At 51.5% G+C, this 18,950-nt stretch overlaps 4 protein-coding genes across 4 annotated transcripts; 3 read left to right on the top strand and 1 right to left on the bottom strand.

The window, feature by feature from the left end:
* Nucleotides 1-307: 307 nt before the first annotated feature.
* On the bottom strand, nucleotides 308-5,041 carry CKM354_000132000 (uncharacterized protein; the record flags this gene model as incomplete). The annotated part of the gene is made up of 1 exon (XM_044796442.1): nucleotides 308-5,041. One exon carries the CDS (start codon nucleotides 5,039-5,041, stop codon nucleotides 308-310), a length of 4,734 nt encoding a protein of 1,577 aa, XP_044652377.1.
* Nucleotides 5,042-5,820: 779 nt separating this feature from the next.
* On the top strand, nucleotides 5,821-8,212 carry CKM354_000132100 (uncharacterized protein; the record flags this gene model as incomplete). Its single annotated transcript, XM_044796443.1, has 4 exons — nucleotides 5,821-5,976; nucleotides 6,025-6,463; nucleotides 6,513-7,879; nucleotides 7,949-8,212. 4 exons carry the CDS (start codon nucleotides 5,821-5,823, stop codon nucleotides 8,210-8,212), a joined length of 2,226 nt encoding a protein of 741 aa, XP_044652378.1.
* A 6,200-nt stretch (nucleotides 8,213-14,412) lies between these two features.
* Nucleotides 14,413-15,254, top strand: CKM354_000132200 (uncharacterized protein; the record flags this gene model as incomplete). Its single annotated transcript, XM_044796444.1, has 3 exons — nucleotides 14,413-14,516; nucleotides 14,573-14,973; nucleotides 15,028-15,254. The coding sequence occupies 3 exons, from the start codon at nucleotides 14,413-14,415 to the stop codon at nucleotides 15,252-15,254; spliced, it is 732 nt and encodes a 243-aa protein (XP_044652379.1).
* Nucleotides 15,255-16,847: 1,593 nt separating this feature from the next.
* On the top strand, nucleotides 16,848-18,283 carry CKM354_000132300 (uncharacterized protein; the record flags this gene model as incomplete). Its single annotated transcript, XM_044796445.1, has 2 exons — nucleotides 16,848-17,062; nucleotides 17,113-18,283. The coding sequence occupies 2 exons, from the start codon at nucleotides 16,848-16,850 to the stop codon at nucleotides 18,281-18,283; spliced, it is 1,386 nt and encodes a 461-aa protein (XP_044652380.1).
* Nucleotides 18,284-18,950: the final 667 nt, after the last annotated feature.

Below are 18,950 nucleotides of genomic sequence, written 5' to 3' on the forward strand. Positions count from 1 at the left end.
TACCCAATCCATCTTGGTTCAATTCCATGGCCTGGTATCGTGGTATGGGCGAGCCCAGAAGGTTATCCTCTCTGGGGGTTTTCCCTTACCATTTTGCTTTTCTTCCAGTCCTTTCTTCTGAGCCATATATGGATCACCAGACTCTGATTACTCATCAAGTGTGGCAAGCCACTTCTTCCATGGTGCAACTCCTGGGCTTGGTATTCCGGTCCATGTGGTTGAACACTCAACCTACATGGATTGGACTTTTGCTTCTCCAAGGTCCAGAGTTCAATCCACAGTTGGGGCATGAATCTTTTGCCTTTTATCAAGCAAGTTGGAGTTGTCTTACAAACTCCTGGAACTGTGGCCCATTCTTTGGTTTGGTTAGGCCATCAGCAACCATCTCTTTTGTTGGAACATATTCCACTGCAACCTTTCTTTGCCACCAGAGATGTCTGACATGGTTGTATGCAACATCAATGTGTTTGGATCTCTCATGGGTGTGTGCATCTTTGACAAGGGTCAAAGCTGCCTGGTTGTCTCCCATAATTTGTACTGGCCTCAACTCTTTAACTGTGTCAGGATGGGCCTTTATAGTTGGTTGGAATGGGCATTCTCCCACCAACCCTGCACAGTCCATCTCCCTCAAGAGTGCTGCTAAGAATTGAGACTGCTTTGCACATGCATTCATAGCCATGTACTCAGCTTCCATTGTTGATGTTGCAACAGACTTTTGCTTCTTGCTCATCCAAGAAACTGGGGCTCCACAAAGAAAGAAGATGCTTCCAAGGATTGAGACTCTGTCTGCTTTGTCCATTGCATAGTCAGAGTCAGAATACCCAATCAGCTTTCCTCCATTTCTCCTGAACATCAATCCCAGGTCTTGGGATGATCTTAGGTACCTTGCCAGTTTCTTCAGAGCATGCATATGCCTCTTGGCTGGGTCTGAACTGTATGAGCTCAGTCTGCCAAGGGAGAAAGCAATGTCTGGTCTTGTCATAACCATGGGCCACATCCAGGTACCAGTTTGACTTTGGTACTCTGATCTGCTCCCTCTCTCATCATACAAGTCTGTTGGTTTCAGACTTTCATAACTGTCCATTGGTGAGAGAGTTGGGTTGGCCATTTCTCTGATCATTCCCAGCTTTGCAAGGTTCTCTTGGATGAAGTGTTCCTGATCAAGCTTTAATGTTCCAGCTTGTCTGTCCCTTGTCAACCTCATCCCAAGGATTTTCTCTGGTTCTCCAAGATCCTTGATCTTGAAGACCTTGCCAAGCTGTTCCTTAAACCAAAGCACATCCTTCAGCTTTGGTGCTGCAATTGGAATATCATCCACATGGGTCAGGATGAGAATGTTTCTCTCCTGGTGGATGAGGAGGCATGGGTCCACCTCTGATTGTGTGAACCCAATCTGTTTCAACTTTGAGACACAGAGTTTGTTCCAGTCTCTTGCTGCTTGCTTCAGTCCATACAGGCTTCTCAGGATTTGCAGGACCATGTTGGGTGGAATCTCAACCCCTGGAGGTGGAATCATGAAGATTTCTTCCTGAAGAGTACTCTCAGTGAATGCATTGTTCACATCCACTTGGTGAAGTTCCAAGTCCTTCTCACAAACCACAGCCATGAACACTCTTAGAGTGTCATGCCTGACTGTTGGTGCAAAGGTCTCTTGGAAGTCAACTCCAAACTTCTGAGAGAATCCTCTTGCAACCAGCCTTGCCTTGAATTTCTCAATGGCTCCACTGATTGATCTCTTCACATCAAACACCCACTTGGATGTAACAAGGTTTGCTCCTTTTGGGGGAACAACCTCTGTCCAGGTGTTGTTGCTTCCTAATGCAGTCAGTTCCTTTTGGACTGCATCTTCCCACATGTGTCCCCATTTGGGGTCCTGAATTGCCTCTTTGTAGGACTTTGGAATAGGCACCTCTTGTCTCTGTCCAGAGACTTGAGGAGCAATTGCTGCATAAGCAGATTCTTGAACCTCTGACAGGGCTTCCCAAATCCACCCCCAATCTTGGCCTTGGACTTGGCTGAGGAATGCTCTGTGGTGCTTGGCACTTGGCTCTTCCTCCTGTCCATGTTCTCTCTGTCTCTTCTGCAGAACTTGTCTTGTGACCATGCTGTGTGCCTTTGGCTCTGGGCCTGGTCCTTCATCTGAGACAGATCTCCTTCTCTTTTGGCCATGGGTCTGGTCTTGGTTCCCCTCCTGATCCCTGTGTCCTTGTGGGTCCTGCTGTGCAACAGTTGATCCTTTTGCTTTGGAATGCAGTCTCCCACTAGTGCCAGGGTTGGCTTGTCCATTGACTTCCTGGCTGGACTCAGGTGGTTCAGTGGTTCCACTTTTCTCCTGCTGGGGAAGTGGTTCCCCAGAGTTTTCTTCTTCTGGATCCTCCATCCTCTGGTACTCCTCCTTGTCCTTTGGTGGAGGTGGCAACTGTACAAAGAGTGTTTGGCTGGGACCTGCAGCTTTCTTGGCACTTGGTGCCTGAGGCTGAATCAACTCACCAGTTGATTCAGGATCTGGTCTTGGCACTGCAGGTGCAGCAGCTGCAGGTGGTGCAACTGCTGTTGGCTTCTTTGGAGGTCTGCCCACTGGGTTCCTGACAGGTGCACTGCTTGACTGATTGAGCTTGGGAACATTCAGCTCCATCTCTCCTCCTTTCTCATGCTCAAACCAAGTTGCAGTGCTGTGAGCTTTGATAGCTCTCATGTCAGGCTCCCAAAAGAGCCACATTTTGGCAGTATCTGGAACATACCCAATGAACACAGCATCTTTGCCTCTGTTCATCAGTTTGTCTGATCTCATCCCAGCTGGCTGGGACCTTGGATCCATGTAGACTACTGCTTTGCAACCCCAAACTCTGAAGTGTGACACAGAGGGTTGAATGCCTGAAAAGGCCTCCTCTGGTGACACTTTGAATCCATCAATTTCTGGGCCATTTGGAAGAGAATTTCTGACAACCATGCAGGCTGCCAAGGCTTCTGGCCAGAATTCAATGGGCATGTGGGCATCTTCTAACATTGCTCTCACATGATCTTCAGAGGTTTGGATTGACCTCTCAACTACTCCATTTTGGATGGAGTTGTATGCCTCAGTAGTGTGGAAGGAAATGCTATGTTCCTTCTCCCACTGCTTTAGCACAGCAAGAAGCTCTCTTGCTCCATCACTCTTTACAATCTGGAGGGGATTTCCCGATTGCAGCTCAGCTTTCACCTTCCAATCTCTTAGGATACTTGGTGCATCTTCTCTGGATTTCATTGGGAAAGCCCATTTCTTCCTTGAGAAGTTGTCAACAATCTCAAGCCACCATTTGTATCCTAGTCTTGAGACAGGCAAAGGGCCACAGACATCAACAGAAACAAGAGATAGCCTCTGGGGTTTTCTCTCAGTTTCTTTTCCTCTGTGCTTTTTCATCTTTGCCAAGGAACATACTCTGCATGGTTGATGTTCCTTTGGAATGGGAATCTGAGCCCTCAAGTCAGACACCTTGTGCAGGTTTCTGAGAAGACCCTCTCCAAAATGTGCAAGTCTCCTATGCCAAAGCTCCCACTGATCTTGGGATTTCTCCTGGGCTTCAAAGGCATAGGCTTCATTCTCTTGATTCTGATTAATACACGACATTGCAAGCTCCTGCAATGTGTTATCAATCTCCTCAATGAATGGTACTCCTCCTATCAATTTTGTCTGGACAACTGGTTTCCCAGACAATGAAACAAGAGTGAAACTTGGTGGTTGAACACCATACTGCTGGCTGAACTGGCTCCAAGAAACAAGATTTACTCCCAACCCAGGCACAAAGAGAACATTCTTGAGTACAATCAGTTTTCCTTTTGGACCACCCACCACTGCATTTCCCACATGTGTAGCTATCAGATAACCACCCCCAACCTTAATCCACTTTTTCCTCTGAAGAGGTTTCAGTTCTCTGAAAAGTGATTCTTGGTCAGTCATGTGGGAAGAAGCACAGGAGTCAAGAAGCCATTCAGATGGTTTTGACTTGCCTTTTGCTTCCGCTGTGAGGTGTGCAACTTCATCAACATCATCATCCTCTGATGGGGATTGAGATGCATCAGTTGTTGCAGAAGGTTCTGCATCTTCTTGGGCAGCATATGCCTTCTTGGAAAACTTCCTTGATCTTTGGCTTTTCTCAAGGGATTGTACTTTCAGGTTGAGTTTCTTCACCATTTCTTTCAGTGCATCCTTGTCTGGTGATGATCTCCTCCTGAAGTTGCTCTCTCTGGGTGGTGATCTTCTCTTCTCCACCCTGCTTGTTTGTCTTGGGTTGACAAATCTCTTGGCTTTGTCAAGGTGTGGACACTTGGCAACACCTCCAAAATGCTCCTCTCCACAGAGGTGGCATTTCAGTCTTGTGTGCTGTATGCCTCTGCCCTTGGCAAACATTGCCGTTTCTTGGGACTGGCTCCTATGCTGCATTGACTCCTCTGCCTCAAGGAGTTGGAGGATTTCCTCAGGTTCCAAGTCCCTTTGGGCTTGGATGGCTTGCCTTGTGCTCTTATATTCTGCTGGAAGTGCAAAGAGCAGGTGCTTGATTCTTGTCTCAGGTGTCTTGTAGTGAGACTCCCTCTGATCAATCTCTGCAATTCTTCTTCCAAGGTTGCCAAGGTGAACCCATGATTTCCTGATTGTATCTCCTGGTTCCATCTTGAATGTCACAAACTCTTGGACAATAGCCATTGCATGTGCTTGCTGGACTTTGCTGTATTTCTTGTGCAGCCTTGTCCAAATGTCATATGCTCTGGTTTCATCCATAACCTCATCTTGGTCATCTTGCCCAAGGCTCTCAATCAAGATGTGCACTGCCCTTGCATTGTCTTTCTTCCAGTTTGCACTGAACTCTGAGAATGCAGTGCCTTTTCCCTTGCTTGATGATGCCTCAGACAACTCAGAGGATGATAGTGTCCCCTTGAGGTCTGAGATTGTCCAGAAGATTCCCTTTCCTCCAAGTATGTTTTCCTGCAGCTTGAACCATAGTCTCCAGTTTTCTCTTGTCAAGATTGGTGTTCTCCTCTTGTCAGACTCATTTGTTGAATCCATTTCTGCAAAATCAAACAAACAAATCCAAACTCCAGAAACACAAGCTCTTTTAATCTGATGGGCAGTTTCTGGATTTCTGCCTTCCCTGTGTGCTGAGACTCTTCTCTCTCAGCTGAGGCTTCCAAGGACTCTTCTCTCTTGGGGGAGTTGGCTAGGTTCTTAGGTGGAGAACCTCCAAAAGATCCACCTTCTCAGAAGGGCACTACTGGCCAGTTCTGAGGTATTGGCAGTACTTAGTGCTTGGGCCCAGTCTTATCCACTTGGGTGCTGCAATCCAAGGCTTATCCTTTCCTCTTTACACTCCTTTGATGTGCTTCTCTTTCAAAGCAGAGTGTGCCTCACTAGGCTTTTCTCTGTCTTACCTGCCCTTTGGGAACTTCTGGTTTGCAACCAGGATCTTCCAAAGCTTCTAGGCAGTGCAGATGGGATCTGCCTCCAGTCTCCCTTATGCTCTTTTCCTACTTCTCTGTCTTGTCGATACTGCAGGTCCTACAAGAGGTAACAGGTGTTACTTTGAGGATGAGAAGGCTAACTCTTTCTACCTAGGGCCTCTCTGCAAACCCGGGCTCATAACCTGTCGAGTTGTGTAGTCGGCAGGTCGGATCGTAAGGCGTATAGCGCAGTAGAAGTAGAGGCGATAGGTAGGAACCAACCGAGTTGATTGTGTTAGTTAGTTACAGGTTGCATCTCACTCCTGAGATAGGGCATCAGCTTAGTCATGTGACCTAACGTCACATGACCTATGTCACCTGATATGCTGTCCCAAAGTGTCTCTCAGAATGTCCAACTGGACTGCACTTTCCAACAATAACCAAAATTTTCCTTGGGACATGCCTGAAGGGGGGTGGCCATCGACCATGACTGGCAAGCCTCATACACAATCAGTGTACAAGAACGCTTATTCTTCGACCGGATTTGATATGCTCGGCGTTCTCGTGAGTGAAACCAACCTCTTCGTACTTGCAGGCAGCTAATCAAGGCAGATGCGAGTCGCTACAAGGCCTAATCCCGAAATCAACATTGGATCTGTCGATTTGTCTTGCGCTTTCGTGGTGTGCGATGCCGAAAAGGACGATTTTCCAATCGTATACTGCTCGGAGAACTTTGAGAGGCTGACAGGTTACACGAAACACATGATTCTTGGCCGCAACTGCCGGTTCCTGCAGTCACCCGACGGGAATGTTGCGCCTGGCATAAGGCGGAAATACGTCGACGACGACTCCGTACTCTACCTGAAGAACATGATCAACCTTCGTCGGGAAGCGCAAATATCGCTAATCAACTATCGACGAGGGGGCCAGCCTTTTATGAATCTGCTGACCATGATTCCCATCACGTGGGACACTGACCAGGTGAAATTTTTCGTCGGGTTCCAGGTTGATCTGGTGGAGCAGCCGAACGCCGTTACAAATAAGAATCCTGGTATGTAGGTCGCCGTGTCTCGATGGCGTATTACTGACATGCTGAATAGATGGCTCTTACTCTATCAACTACCAACGTGGCATGACGATGCCACGCTATGTGATGAATGCCCCCGATCCATCCATGAAGGCAGAAACTGGGCAGACTGTGCCACGCGACGATGTCTCGGCCATCCTGAGCACCATCGGTAGTGGCGAGTCAGAATATGCGAAGCGAATGTGGGACAAAGTCCTGCTCGAGAACACAGACGATGTCGTACACGTTCTCTCGCTCAAGGGCCTCTTTCAATGGATCTCCCCTTCTGCACTGCGTGTTCTCGAGTACGAAGCAAGCGAGATCATTGGTACTGCGCTTAGTTCTGTGTGCCATCCCAGCGACATCGTTCCCGTCACTCGAGAATTGAAGGACACATCAACCGGCGCTTCCGTAAATGTGGTGTTCCGTATTCGACGAAAGAACAGTGGCTACATGTGGTTTGAAGGCCACGGATCGTTGCACACAGAGCAAGGCAAGGGTCGTAAATCGATCATCATGGTGGGACGTGAGCGACCAGTGTACACATTGAGCAAAAGTGAGATCATCTCCGCCGGCGGCATCGGCGAGAACGAACTCTGGACGAAGATGTCGACATCTGGGATGTTCTTGTTTGTCTCTTCTAATGTGCGACAACTGCTCGACCGCCAGCCCGATGAGCTTGTCGGAATCAGCATCCAAACGCTCATGCGTACAGAATCGAAATCGCAGTTCGGCAGGATTCTTGAGCATGCTCGGACAGGCAAGAAGGCATCGGTCAAGCACGAGTTGATCAATCGCAGAGGTCAAGTTCTGTCAGCATATACGACACTGTATCCGGGGGACGCACTTGAGGGCCAAAAGCCCACCTTTATCGTCGCACAAACGAGGCTCATCAAGTTCTCGCGTGGACACTCCTCTGGTCGACCCCAATTATATCAAAAGAAGGACTCATCGGAGTCAATTCACTCTGGCGCTGGTGGGGCACAATCTGGCAACAGCGGCGCAACTCGAGATGGAGACGCTACCCCCAATTCTGGTGCATCAAATATGTATCCAACTACGAACGACTCGGCTGTCACTTATGCTGGGGTCAATGGGCTGTTGATTGGCCGCCAAGATCAATCATTGGCTTCGGACGATAATTTGTTTGACGAGCTGAAGACCACCAAATCGTCATCGTGGCAGTATGAGATCAGACAGCTCGAGAAGCGGAACCGCATGCTTGCCGAAGAAGTGCAATCGCTAATCGCAGCCAAGAAGAAGCGGAAGCGAAGAAAGGGCGCAGGTAACCAGCAGAAAGATTGTGCCAACTGCCACACGCGTGTCACACCCGAATGGAGGAGAGGACCGAGCGGGCAGCGTGATCTCTGCAACAGCTGCGGTCTGCGCTGGGCCAAACTTGTAAGTCAATGCTGACAACTGATATTGTGGCACCGCGTACTGAGCAAGTACTGACAGGTGCACGAGCAGAACGGCCGCGTGTCACCGAGGACGTCGAGCGCTCAAAGCGACAAAGCGAGCCGAGCATCCGCGTCTCCGCGACATTCAAGCAACCTCAACCCCAATGTCAAAACCGAGCAGAGCCCGAACGCGGCCAATGGCGAAGGCGTGAGGGAGTCTCCTTCTGGAAAGACTGCCCAAAGGCCAACGCAAGGACCAGATGGCCATTCTGCAACGATGGAAGGTGCAGTCGGGGTACCTGGAAAGATTGATGAGGGCGTTGAGCCTGACTGAGAAGCACGTCGGGAGGGACCAACCGTACTGGATGTTGCTACCTTCTGCCGTGGAGGAACTTCGTGCTCTTCGTGCTGAGACGACAGACTTTCTCACTCGACCCCTCTGCCATCGTACACCTGCATACTGCATACAACGCTATCGCTTAACTGATCATCCATCCGCGATACCAGCATTTGCGACATCACCGAGATGCCTCGCGACAAGAGCTGGAAGTGTCCTTGGCAAGGATGCACACACCACGACGTCAGTGCGAGAAACCTCAGACACCATTGGGAAATCAATCACGGCCCCGTCAGGGCTCCCTCTTCCGAGTTCATGTGTTCCATTCCAGGCTGCAACAAAAGGTTTCAGATCGAGAGAAGCCTCGAGCGTCATCTCGAAGCAGGACACGGCGCCACCGTCGCTATACAATGCCCATACGATTGGTGCAAGTTCTCCTCCACGAGGGGCGACAATCTGAAGACACACATATCAACACAGCATTCCGGGCCTCACGGTAAAAGAATTCCGCCGCGTATCCGTGAACGCGCAACAGCGATCGCTCTGTCAGCTGCAAATCGTGCTTGCAAGTCTCAGCGGGTCAACCCATTGGAGGGCGCACTGGATGCGGTTCAGTCCAAGATACTTTCGTTGGCTCCGATCGATGCAGAAACGCAGTCGAGCCTTGACAAATGTGACACTCCAACCGCAGATGCTGAGACTTCATCACCTGGGTCTGCACCTGGATCTTCCATTAGGGATCCGATTGCGGATAATTCGCCACCTGAATCGTCAATCAAAGATCCGATGGACGTCGACAGCTCTGACAATGAAGAGATTCATACGCTGCCCGAGCCTGACATGTCAACTACTGTTGGGCGCTTTAGCTGCATTTGTGGCTACCCAGGTCCGAGTGGTCGCTTACTGTTATGCCGGGGTTGTTTGCGTTACCAGCATCAGCAATGCTACTACCCATTGTGCCCAAAAGGACCGATACAGTTAGGGACAGAGCATTACTGCTTGGAATGCGCACCATGGAGAGGACCAGGATTTCATCGTGAGACACAGCGCACGCTCTCACCTCAAGGCCAGGTCCGATGCATCTGCGGCCTCTCGGATTTTGATGGCATGATGATTACCTGCGTTCAATATCGCAGATTTCAACATCAATCGTGCTGTCTACCTGAGCTCAGAGCTGGAGATCTGTTCCCTCACTTGGCCTATTTTTGCGTCGATTGCATTGGACATCCGGATCCTGCATTGCGCGCCGACAACCTTGACTTGCTAAGAAGGCACCAGCGAGCCTTGGACAAAGCCAGGCGAGCGCCAGGCAATCGTCCCATGCTGGACTCCGTTCCATCCTTGGCGTATTGCCTCAAGAGACCGAGGATCTTGGGAGGTCTGGCCCCAGCCCCAACCGCGAGCGGCGAGGTTCGCATATGCCTTGTGGAACCTCATATGCTGTCAGTTCAGGGAACGGCGCATTACGGCAATGTCGCGTTGGCCGAGCTGGATCACCTTCAGGACCCGGCAACAACGAGTCCGGATCGAGCCATGACTCGCGAGGCTGCGGACTGGGACCGGAGCACCTCCCCACCAGACCACGACGATATCGACTCGATGTTGGAATCCGAGCACGGTGGCTGTTCGGACGCCTAATATCTATTGAACCTAGGGGGCCACGTTTGATTCATCACGTATTTGGCAGCTTTGGAGCTCCCTCGTTGAATGACGAACATTACTTGAATGACTGCTATCACTTTTGGATTGATGGTATTGGGAACACTTGGAAGACATTTTCCCTTCTGCTCTGGCAGATAGAAGGAAAGTAAAGAAGGGAATTGGAAAAAAAAAACCTTCTACCAGACGATTGAACTGGGCTTTACGATGGTGAATGAATGACTGGCATACTTTTTTTCGGGAGAGGATGGAAGATACAGGATGGGTGGGTGCATTAGACGAGCGAACGTTTTCTGAACAGGGGTGGTCGTTTTTGTGGCATTGTTTTTACGCTTTTACTGTGCATGGGAGTGGAGGATGAGTAGGAAGCGAGATGTGATGAGAAGAGGGGAGGAGAAGGAAAGTTTGTGTGTTTTTGTGTGCATTTGTCCTTTCTTTTTATACATTTTTTTTGATACCCAGTGCGATGCTGCTCTGAAATTTTATATGAAATTTTCCTGTCGTTTTATGAACATTTGCTCTTGTGGGCTTTTCTGCGTCCTGGGTGGGGTTTTGGATTCGGCAAGTAGGTAGAGGAAGCAAGCTGACAATTTTTCTTGCGTTCGATTGGTGGTGGTGTGGCTAATGTACCGGCTTCTACTACTGAACTTGTGGTCTGTAGAGTTGGCCGGCAGTCTCATCTGGCTTCTTCCTGCTTCTGGTAATAGAGGTTGTTGGGACATGAAGTGCTTTTACGTGAGAGTTCCACGGAGAGGAAGCACTCTCCTGGCGCTTTTTCGATGTGTGAGCGATGACATGGGGCTTAGAAGAATAGTGGCGAGTGAGTAGTGGTGATGGTGGTGTGGAACGTGGCACGATAACTTCGAAGTATGATCCGATCCTTACATACATGGTTTATTGCGTTATTTCTTGCCCTCGCGCGCTGTTTCTTCGATAGCATTGGGAGGGTAGGGGCAGGTCTTGAAGGTAAACTGCCACGGTAGTGAAGCGAAGACAGCCATTGCCATGACAAGTGAAGTCTAAGGAGCCTGATGTCAGTGGATCATTTTGGGCTTGCGGCTCCGATCATCGTGCGGAGCGTCATGTTGAGCGAAAGTTTTTGTGAGCGTGGATTCATATATCTCGTTTGATGTCTCGGGCAGACATGGAACTGGTGGTAAGGCGCAGACGTGGAGCTCGTAGCCAGACCTTGACCACTGGCAACACCACGCGAAGTCGCATCAAGCTTCAAAATGGCGCGGATAGCGAAGGGTATGCTTTCGCGGAAGCGATAAAGTGTCGCGTATCGTTAGGCACTGCCGGCGTGGCATGTCCTTTCCTACCCTGTGCTGGTTCATGATAGTTGCCGATTGTTAAGGGCGGGATTGCCAAGTGAGAAGATTGAGTTTCGGAATCAGCAACAACAGGGAGAGAGGGGTCGTCGGCAGCATCTTCGTGAGCCCTAGGACTTTGTTCGGTGCGAAAGGAAGAGTTGAGTGCTGAACGTGTTTTCTTGGCCTGAGCAAATACTCTTGAAGCGGTGCTGGTTCCTGCGCATTAAGTTATGGGCAACAAGCGCGTACACCAACGAAGGATCCTTCAGACCCTCCGTGGCTCCCTGCGATCCTCGGCTTGGACACCCGCGTTGGAATTGTTCATCCGAGAAGCCTGAACAGTGGGCTTGAGTAGTATGCGGCGCAGAGTGGCCTCCTGCTGAAGAATGACATTTAGTATCGATTGGGGAAGCTCCGTGAGAGCAAACCGGTATTGCGAGAGGCATGAAACGTGGTCGGAAACGGGAGAACTAGGAATTGTTACATCTGCTTCTGCACAACGGGAATCGAACGTCGTGGAGATGCAAAACATGGTTGTTTCCAAGATGCGCCAGGAAAGTCACGAGGCATTCGGCACTTCTCCGTAACTTCTGTGCATTAATCATGCATTAGTTGGTCCATGGAACCTGGACGATGCAAAGCTCTGTCTGGGACCTTTGGATGCATGTCGAGTGATATTGAGCAACAATGTGCTTAGCGAGTTGACCAGACGCCACAATGTCGTGATGCTGTAACCTGTCCTGTGGAGTGTCACATTCGAGCTGCTCGCCAGCGGTGACTCTCGCCAGCGTGATGCCCTCGTGGAGGCAATACCAAGGATCGAAGGCTGTGACTGGGTCCACGGAGTCAGTATCAGGTCAGGTCAGCTCGACCAGTGGGACTCAATTCACTCCCTGTCTGTATTGTTGGGCTGCAACGAGCAGGTGAGTGCCGCCCCGGCTGAACACTGCGGCCGCTGAGCTTGAGAATGTGTAGTGTGGCACACGTATATGAGTGACAGTCCCCATCGCCATTGCGTGCCACTCATATACGAATATCGCTGCGAAGAGTGCTGGTCCATCACTCCATGGGCGTGATGGCCACTTGGGTGTCTGGCAGATGGCTTGGCCAAAATATCCCAAGCGGAGATCTGACTTGCACCAGCATTCGCGAGGCAGGGCAGACATGCCTGGGAAGTCAAAATCAACCTCCATTGCAGAGATTGGGCACTTTTGCTTATCTGGTTGATGTGCCGTGGACTGGCGCTGACTCGGCGAAGTCGCGCGTCTGCAAGGCGTGATGTCCTCTTTGCAATTGGCGAACACTCGCTGTGGCCCCCGAAGTACAGGACCTGCTGGCTGCGAAGGGCTGACCATGTGCAGGCATTAATCGCATCAGCTGCTCACATTGCGACCTTCGGCACACGCTGAGGAAGGGAGTCGCGTAATAGCTCTCGGCGCGGAGCGAAGGCGTGCAGGCGCGATAGGGCTGGGCTGGTCCCTTTGGAGCGCATGATGGAGATGCGCAGGAGAGCAGGGCAGGTATTTGAGATGGTCAGGCAGGTCGATGTAGGCGACGCTGGGCACAAAGGTGGTGAAGTGCGAGAGAGGGATAGCGTGCATGCAGAGTTGACCCGAGCCACGGCGGCGGGACAGGTACGTACCTTCCTCCAATCCTTCAGAGGGTGTTTCTTCTGTACAGAATAGCCGGGACAGGACACTGTACATTGGGAAGGTGTAGCTCGTCGTATACCCACCGCAACTCATGAGTGCTGTCCAGGATGGAGCAATGTGGCAGCGGATGAAGCAGGAGCTGTTTGGTTGTTTGAGCACGTGTCAGTTGTTCGAGAACACGAGGCGCGAGTCGGCGCGGATGCCTCGACAGGTCGTTGCCGCCAGTTAGACGTTCAACGGCACATGGAGGAGACACGCATTCCAGTAGGGCGGCGGTGGAAGAGGAGCCCCGCGGTCAGCGAGAGCAGTAGAGCGCCGTTTGTGAGGTGCAAAGCGGGCCACTCGGGTGAAGCGCAATCAAGCAGTGGTGTTCGCCCCGAAGAACTCACGCTGCAGATGGTCATGCGCGGCACCTGCAAGCCTGCATGAACCTATGCGCCGATATGCACGAGGGAAAGAGTTTTGCTCTGGCGTTGGGCAGGAGTCGCAGGAGACATGCTCCTGATATCCCGGACCACGCCGGCTCATGTGGCCGCACTCGCCGCCCAGCAGAGTCGTGATGTGCCCCATCCTTGCGTACGGTCAACAGGTCGGATTGCAGTGCGGCCATCCCTGCTGCTGGTCGACATGTCGAAAATGATTGCGTTGATGTGGAGAGAGTGGTTGGCGAGGGCGCGGATTGGGCAGGAAGTGCAAAGTGCACGCAGCCGTCGAGGCTAACAGGACATGCGGTGCCTGACAGCTCGCCGTTGCGGTTTAGCGCTGCGCTTCGGCTGAGGAACGATCGGCGTCGAGGCGGAGAGCGAAGACAATGCGCGCCCCTCCAGATGCTGGCGACGGGCACATCCTGGTGCTGCTCCACGTCGGCTGGAGCTGAGAGCTGCCGAGGGCGCAGACGGCTTGGGTAGCACCACGTTCCGCTGCCTTCGTGCGCCCGCTGGTTGTCGCGCTGCCCGTCATGCTGCCGCTGCTTCGCCTGTTCGCAGCAGCGCAAACTTCACGAGCAATACGCCGCGCGGATCTGCACGACGCCAGAAAACCGTTGCGCTGGGCCCGCTAGACCAGCCCGCCCGCCGCCATTCTCCTGACCATAATACCGCGACGACCCTCGACACGTGCGCGCGTGGCCGTATATTGATCACCCTCCTCCTGGTCACTCCTCCGAGTCCACCTACACCCATCCGGCGCTGCTGTTTGAAGAGACGTACGAAGAGGGACACGGGTTGCTGCAGCAGAAAGAGCCCCGCGTCCAACCACGGCATCGCCTATTGGAGCCGAGTCGACATACGCCATCAGCGGTGCTGCATTCCCGTGCGTGCAGGACAGACAGCACAACTGTACCTCGCCGAACAAACGGCCTTGCGCCCGAGGGGAAACACAGCACTCGAGCGCAGTCCTCGCGCGTTTGTGCTCTTGCGCAACCCACGACCAACGCCGAATACCAGGTTAAGCCAGTCGCACCTGCTGCTCCTCGACTTTCTCTGCGCCTACCATTCCTCGACGACCCTTCCGCGATTCGGCCCGCCCGCCGGCACATGACGATACATTAATACTTGACGAGATTCACGACGACATGGCAGAGGACGCGAACAAGATCTCCATCACCATCTGTGGTGACGGAGGATGCGGCAAGAGTTCCATCACATTGCGTCTTGTGCGCAGCGAATGGACGCATGAGTGCGTATACCACACATCCCAGTCGGCACACACCAGACTAATGCCATGCGATGCAGGTACGATCCAACCATCGAAGACTCGTATTCCGTGACGAGGAGTATCGATGGCACCACTTTCTCGCTAGCATTGACCGACACCGCCGGTCAGGAAGAGTATCGGAGTCTATGGTCCTCTTCCAACTTGCATTCAGATGCATTCCTGCTGGTCTACGATATCACGCAGCAGAGCTCTCTGCGTTCCCTCGAGTGGTTTAACGAGCTGATTGAGCAAGAACGTGAGAGGCGTCTCGAGCGCGGAAAGGTGCTACCCGTATGCATCGTCGCTGGCAACAAGTGCGATCTGCAAGGCATTCGACAGGTTGGTGCGACAGAAGGCCTCAACTGGGCGAGAAGTCGAGGCTATGGCTTCATGGAGACAAGCGCTCGTGAAATGGTCAACATTGAAGAGACCTTTGCTCGTTCGTCGCCTCCTCTCCAGCAGCATTTGTGGTAGACTACTAACCATGAGACAGTCCTCGTCCGACGCGTGGTCGGAGCCCGCAAGCAACATCTGGAAGGTTTGACGCCCAATCTGCCTTCGTATACATCGAGAACAAGACCGCTCGACCCATTGCCACCGTCGCCCAACGAGAAAGCACTACCTGCCGAGCCTTACTACCCTCACCAACACTGGGAACCTGGCGAGGAGCTCGGCCGCAAGCGTTGGTGGCACAAATTGCGCGCACTCAAGTGCTGGTGATCTCCAAATCTCCACATGCGGCTGGCGCACTTCCACTTCGTTCCCCGCCTTCAATCTGTATTTCTATCTTCTCGGCCGCCGTGCTTTATGAACCCAGCCCGGCCGATACGACAACCTGGAAAATTCACTAATTCGACACCATGCGGATTGACTGGAGTTCCGCGACATCAGCGACGTACCACGAGCATGTTTGCACTCACATTGCGGACGATTCGGTACACGCACAATCGCGTTCCTGGCCCGCACTCGTCGTGCGATAGACTGTTTGTTCGCACGCACCTTCCATTTACTTGATGACCACAACATATCAGCCACACGGCTACAGTCCAGTATCAACGACGACCGGACTACGAATTCCATACCATCATCAGAGACGACCCAAAAACGGACCATATCCCAAACGAGATTCTCGTCATCTAGAGGCCATCTACATCCAGTCACGAAGAAAGAATTGCGATTCCGACATCTGCGTCGCATCTGTTCATGCATATCTAACGCGCCGCATCTGCATAGTGGCAGGAGGATCTGTCTTTGCATCTGGCTGTATACCCCTTGTATCAATATAGTACAATATCAATAACAATACTACGACTTTACTTACAAATCGCCTTCGTTCAGATGGAGTTCGCCACCGCCTTAGCGGAGGATGCCTTGCGATGGAAGGACAACTCTGCCTGCGGCAACGAGAGGACCGCTAGGACTGTGCCTCGAAAATGCCATCCCAATGCGACTTCGGGCTGAAAATCGCGCCTGCGACTCACGCCGACCCGTATGAACCGAGATGCCTTCTAAAAGCGATTTTGCTAGGTCCATTACTCGTTCCAAGACTGACCACACGCACCGACGATTGGCTGACTTGTTGCACATCGGTACGTCTAGAACCTGCACTTCATCTCAAAGCGACTTGGGCCACCAGATATCGATGAGCATTGCATCGAGGATGCGCAGACCGGATGTCGGCGGTTGTGGCGATAGCCAGCCGCTCACACAGGTACCCTGGTAAGTGAAGTCGTCCAATGTCCAAGAAGCTTTGACCTTGAAACACAGCACTGACTACAGCGGCCCCTGTCTAGTATGAACTTTTTTGAGCTGACTTCACTTCTCCTCCAGCAGATCACCATTCCACAAGACGGCTAAACTGCGGATTCACCAGGTTGTGAGCGCCATGGGTGAGACATTGGGAGACGACACGCTGAGCGTTGTTGTCGAAGAACTCGTTCTGCAGCGACATTGACAACTTCACTGGACATTTCGAAATTTGAGGAAGTTCCCTGCAGGAACCCATCACCCACGTTTCTCCGGACTTAATTTGCCGCCCTGACAGTAGCGCGTTTGAACTATGTTTCCTCTTCCTGGAGATCGGGGCTTCCAGAATGATTGTGCTGCTGAGGAGCGACTACGCGAGCGCGAGGAGGGACTACTATATTCTGGCGTAGAACACCTGCACATTCTTTTGGATCACGACGAACTTTTTAGCTTCTGGCAAGCTTTACACTCCTTTAAGAAGATTTTATCGCGCAGGATTGGGGTTTTGTTTCGGCCGAGTAAAGACGAGGAAGATTCTCTTCAAAAAGATTCGGGTTAGAGCTCAAGATGTTTTGGCTTTCGCCGCAGTCACTGTCGGTGTTGATACCGGCTCTCTTGTTGAGCTCGACGTGTGTCGAGGCCGCTGGACCACTAAAAGGACATCCTATCAAGCACAGTCATTTACATGCGGCTGTGGATCTGCCCAAGAGGAGTGGGAATGAGCAGGCTGCTGCTGCCCATGGAGTTCAACAAGGCTTCAAGACGGTTGGCTACTATGCCAGGTAAGTGGTGCGAGAAATGATGTTGAAGCAGATCCTGACAACATGATCAGCTGGTCGATCTACGCCCGCAACTGGCCGCCTCAGAACATTCAATCCGAACAGCTCACGCACCTGCTGTATGCATTCGCAAACATCGACAACAAAACCGGTGAAGCTACGCTCGGCGATCCTTTCGCAGACGTCCAGAAGAAGTTTGATACAGATGATGCCAAAGACAACAGTACATCGAACCTTTATGGCAATCTGAAGCAACTCTACTTGCTGAAGAAGAAGAACCGCAACCTCAAAACCCTCCTCTCGATCGGCGGCTGGAATATCCGATCATATTTTGCGCCTGCTCTTGCGAATGAGCAGGGTCGAAAGAATTTTGCAAAGACCAGTGTCCAACTCCTCAAAGACCTCGGCTTCGACGGCCTCGACATCGATTGGGAATACCCCAACAACACAAAACAGGCCCAAGACCTCGTAGACACCTGCAAAGAATTCCGCAAAGAACTCGATAATTACTCTCGGAACCTCACCGGCAATCCGCATTTCCTCCTCACCATGGCCGTTCCCGCCGGTCCCGATCACTATCCTTACTTCGACATGGCAGCAATGGAACCTTATGTCGATTTCATCAATCTCATGGCTTACGACTACGCTGGTTCTTTTTCGGATTATAGCGGACATCAAGCGAATTTGTACAAAAGTCTTGACAATCCTCGGAGTACGAATTTCAGCGCTGAAGGTGCTATGCAGTATTACTTGAATGAAACGGGATGGAAACCAGAGAAGTTAACATTTGGAATGCCGTTGTATGGACGCTCATTCGCGAATACGACGGGTCCTGGGAAGAATTTCACGAAAGCTACTGATGGGAGTTGGGAGGCTGGGGTTTGGGATTATAAGGCTCTTGCTGGAAACGAATCTTTTGGGCAAGTCTATACTGATGACAAGATTGTGGCTAGTTGGGCGTATGATGAGAGGGATTGTTATATGGTTAGTTATGATACACCAGAGATTGCGAAGAAGAAGGCGGAGTATATCAAGAGTTTGTGTTTGGGAGGTGCGATGTGGTGGGAGTTGAGTGGGGATACTCCTGTGAATGGAACGAACAGCCTCATTGGGACTGTGGATGGGGTGTTCAAGGGGTATGGGGGCTTGCAGCAGGAGAGGAATGTTTTGGAGTATCCTATGAGTAAGTATAGGAATTTGAGGGAGGGGATGAGGGGGGAGTGAGTAGGAGGTTGATGTGGGTGTGTATGGAGGGGACTGCATGAGCATGAGCATTCTGCGGGCAGGGTGTGACAAATTGACCTGCATAGATGTGGATGTACATGAGAGTGAGTTCTCGGAAGGACGTCTGTGTCCTGCCTTCTTCTCAGACCCTTTCGAGCGAGCGACTTCTGTGTGCAGATGCTGTGACTTCTACTTCATGACTCCCGATTGCCGACTGGTGGCCGTTGCCTTGAGGGCGTTCTCGTTGGGCGTTGCTTCACGACCACTCCGAAACATTACATTTCCCCCGCACAAAAACATATCGCACATGCAGACAATTACAAGTCCACGCGACACGACAACCGCCATGATGAAATATAGGCACCTCGTGCTCGAACCTCAGGCCTTCGTCAAGCGAGGCCCGCTCCAGCTACACTGTACAGCGATGCTTCTTCAGGACTGTGCAGCAGAAAGAGACTTCAAATGGAAGTACCAAAAACTATCTGTGGTGCCAACCTGACTCGCTTTCGACATCAGATCAAGGCTCTGAGAAGAAGGGAAGGCTGCCCATAGACCAAATCTGCACTTCCTTGACGGTCTCTCGCCTCCTATACAGTACCTCGTCATCACAGAAAAGATGCCAGGGACCGAGCCTTGGCAATGTACAGACGATCCTGTTCATCGACCT

This window comes from Cercospora kikuchii, assembly GCF_019650295.1.
Source record: "Cercospora kikuchii DNA, contig_00001, whole genome shotgun sequence".
NCBI classification, from domain to species: Eukaryota; Fungi; Ascomycota; class Dothideomycetes; order Mycosphaerellales; family Mycosphaerellaceae; genus Cercospora; species Cercospora kikuchii.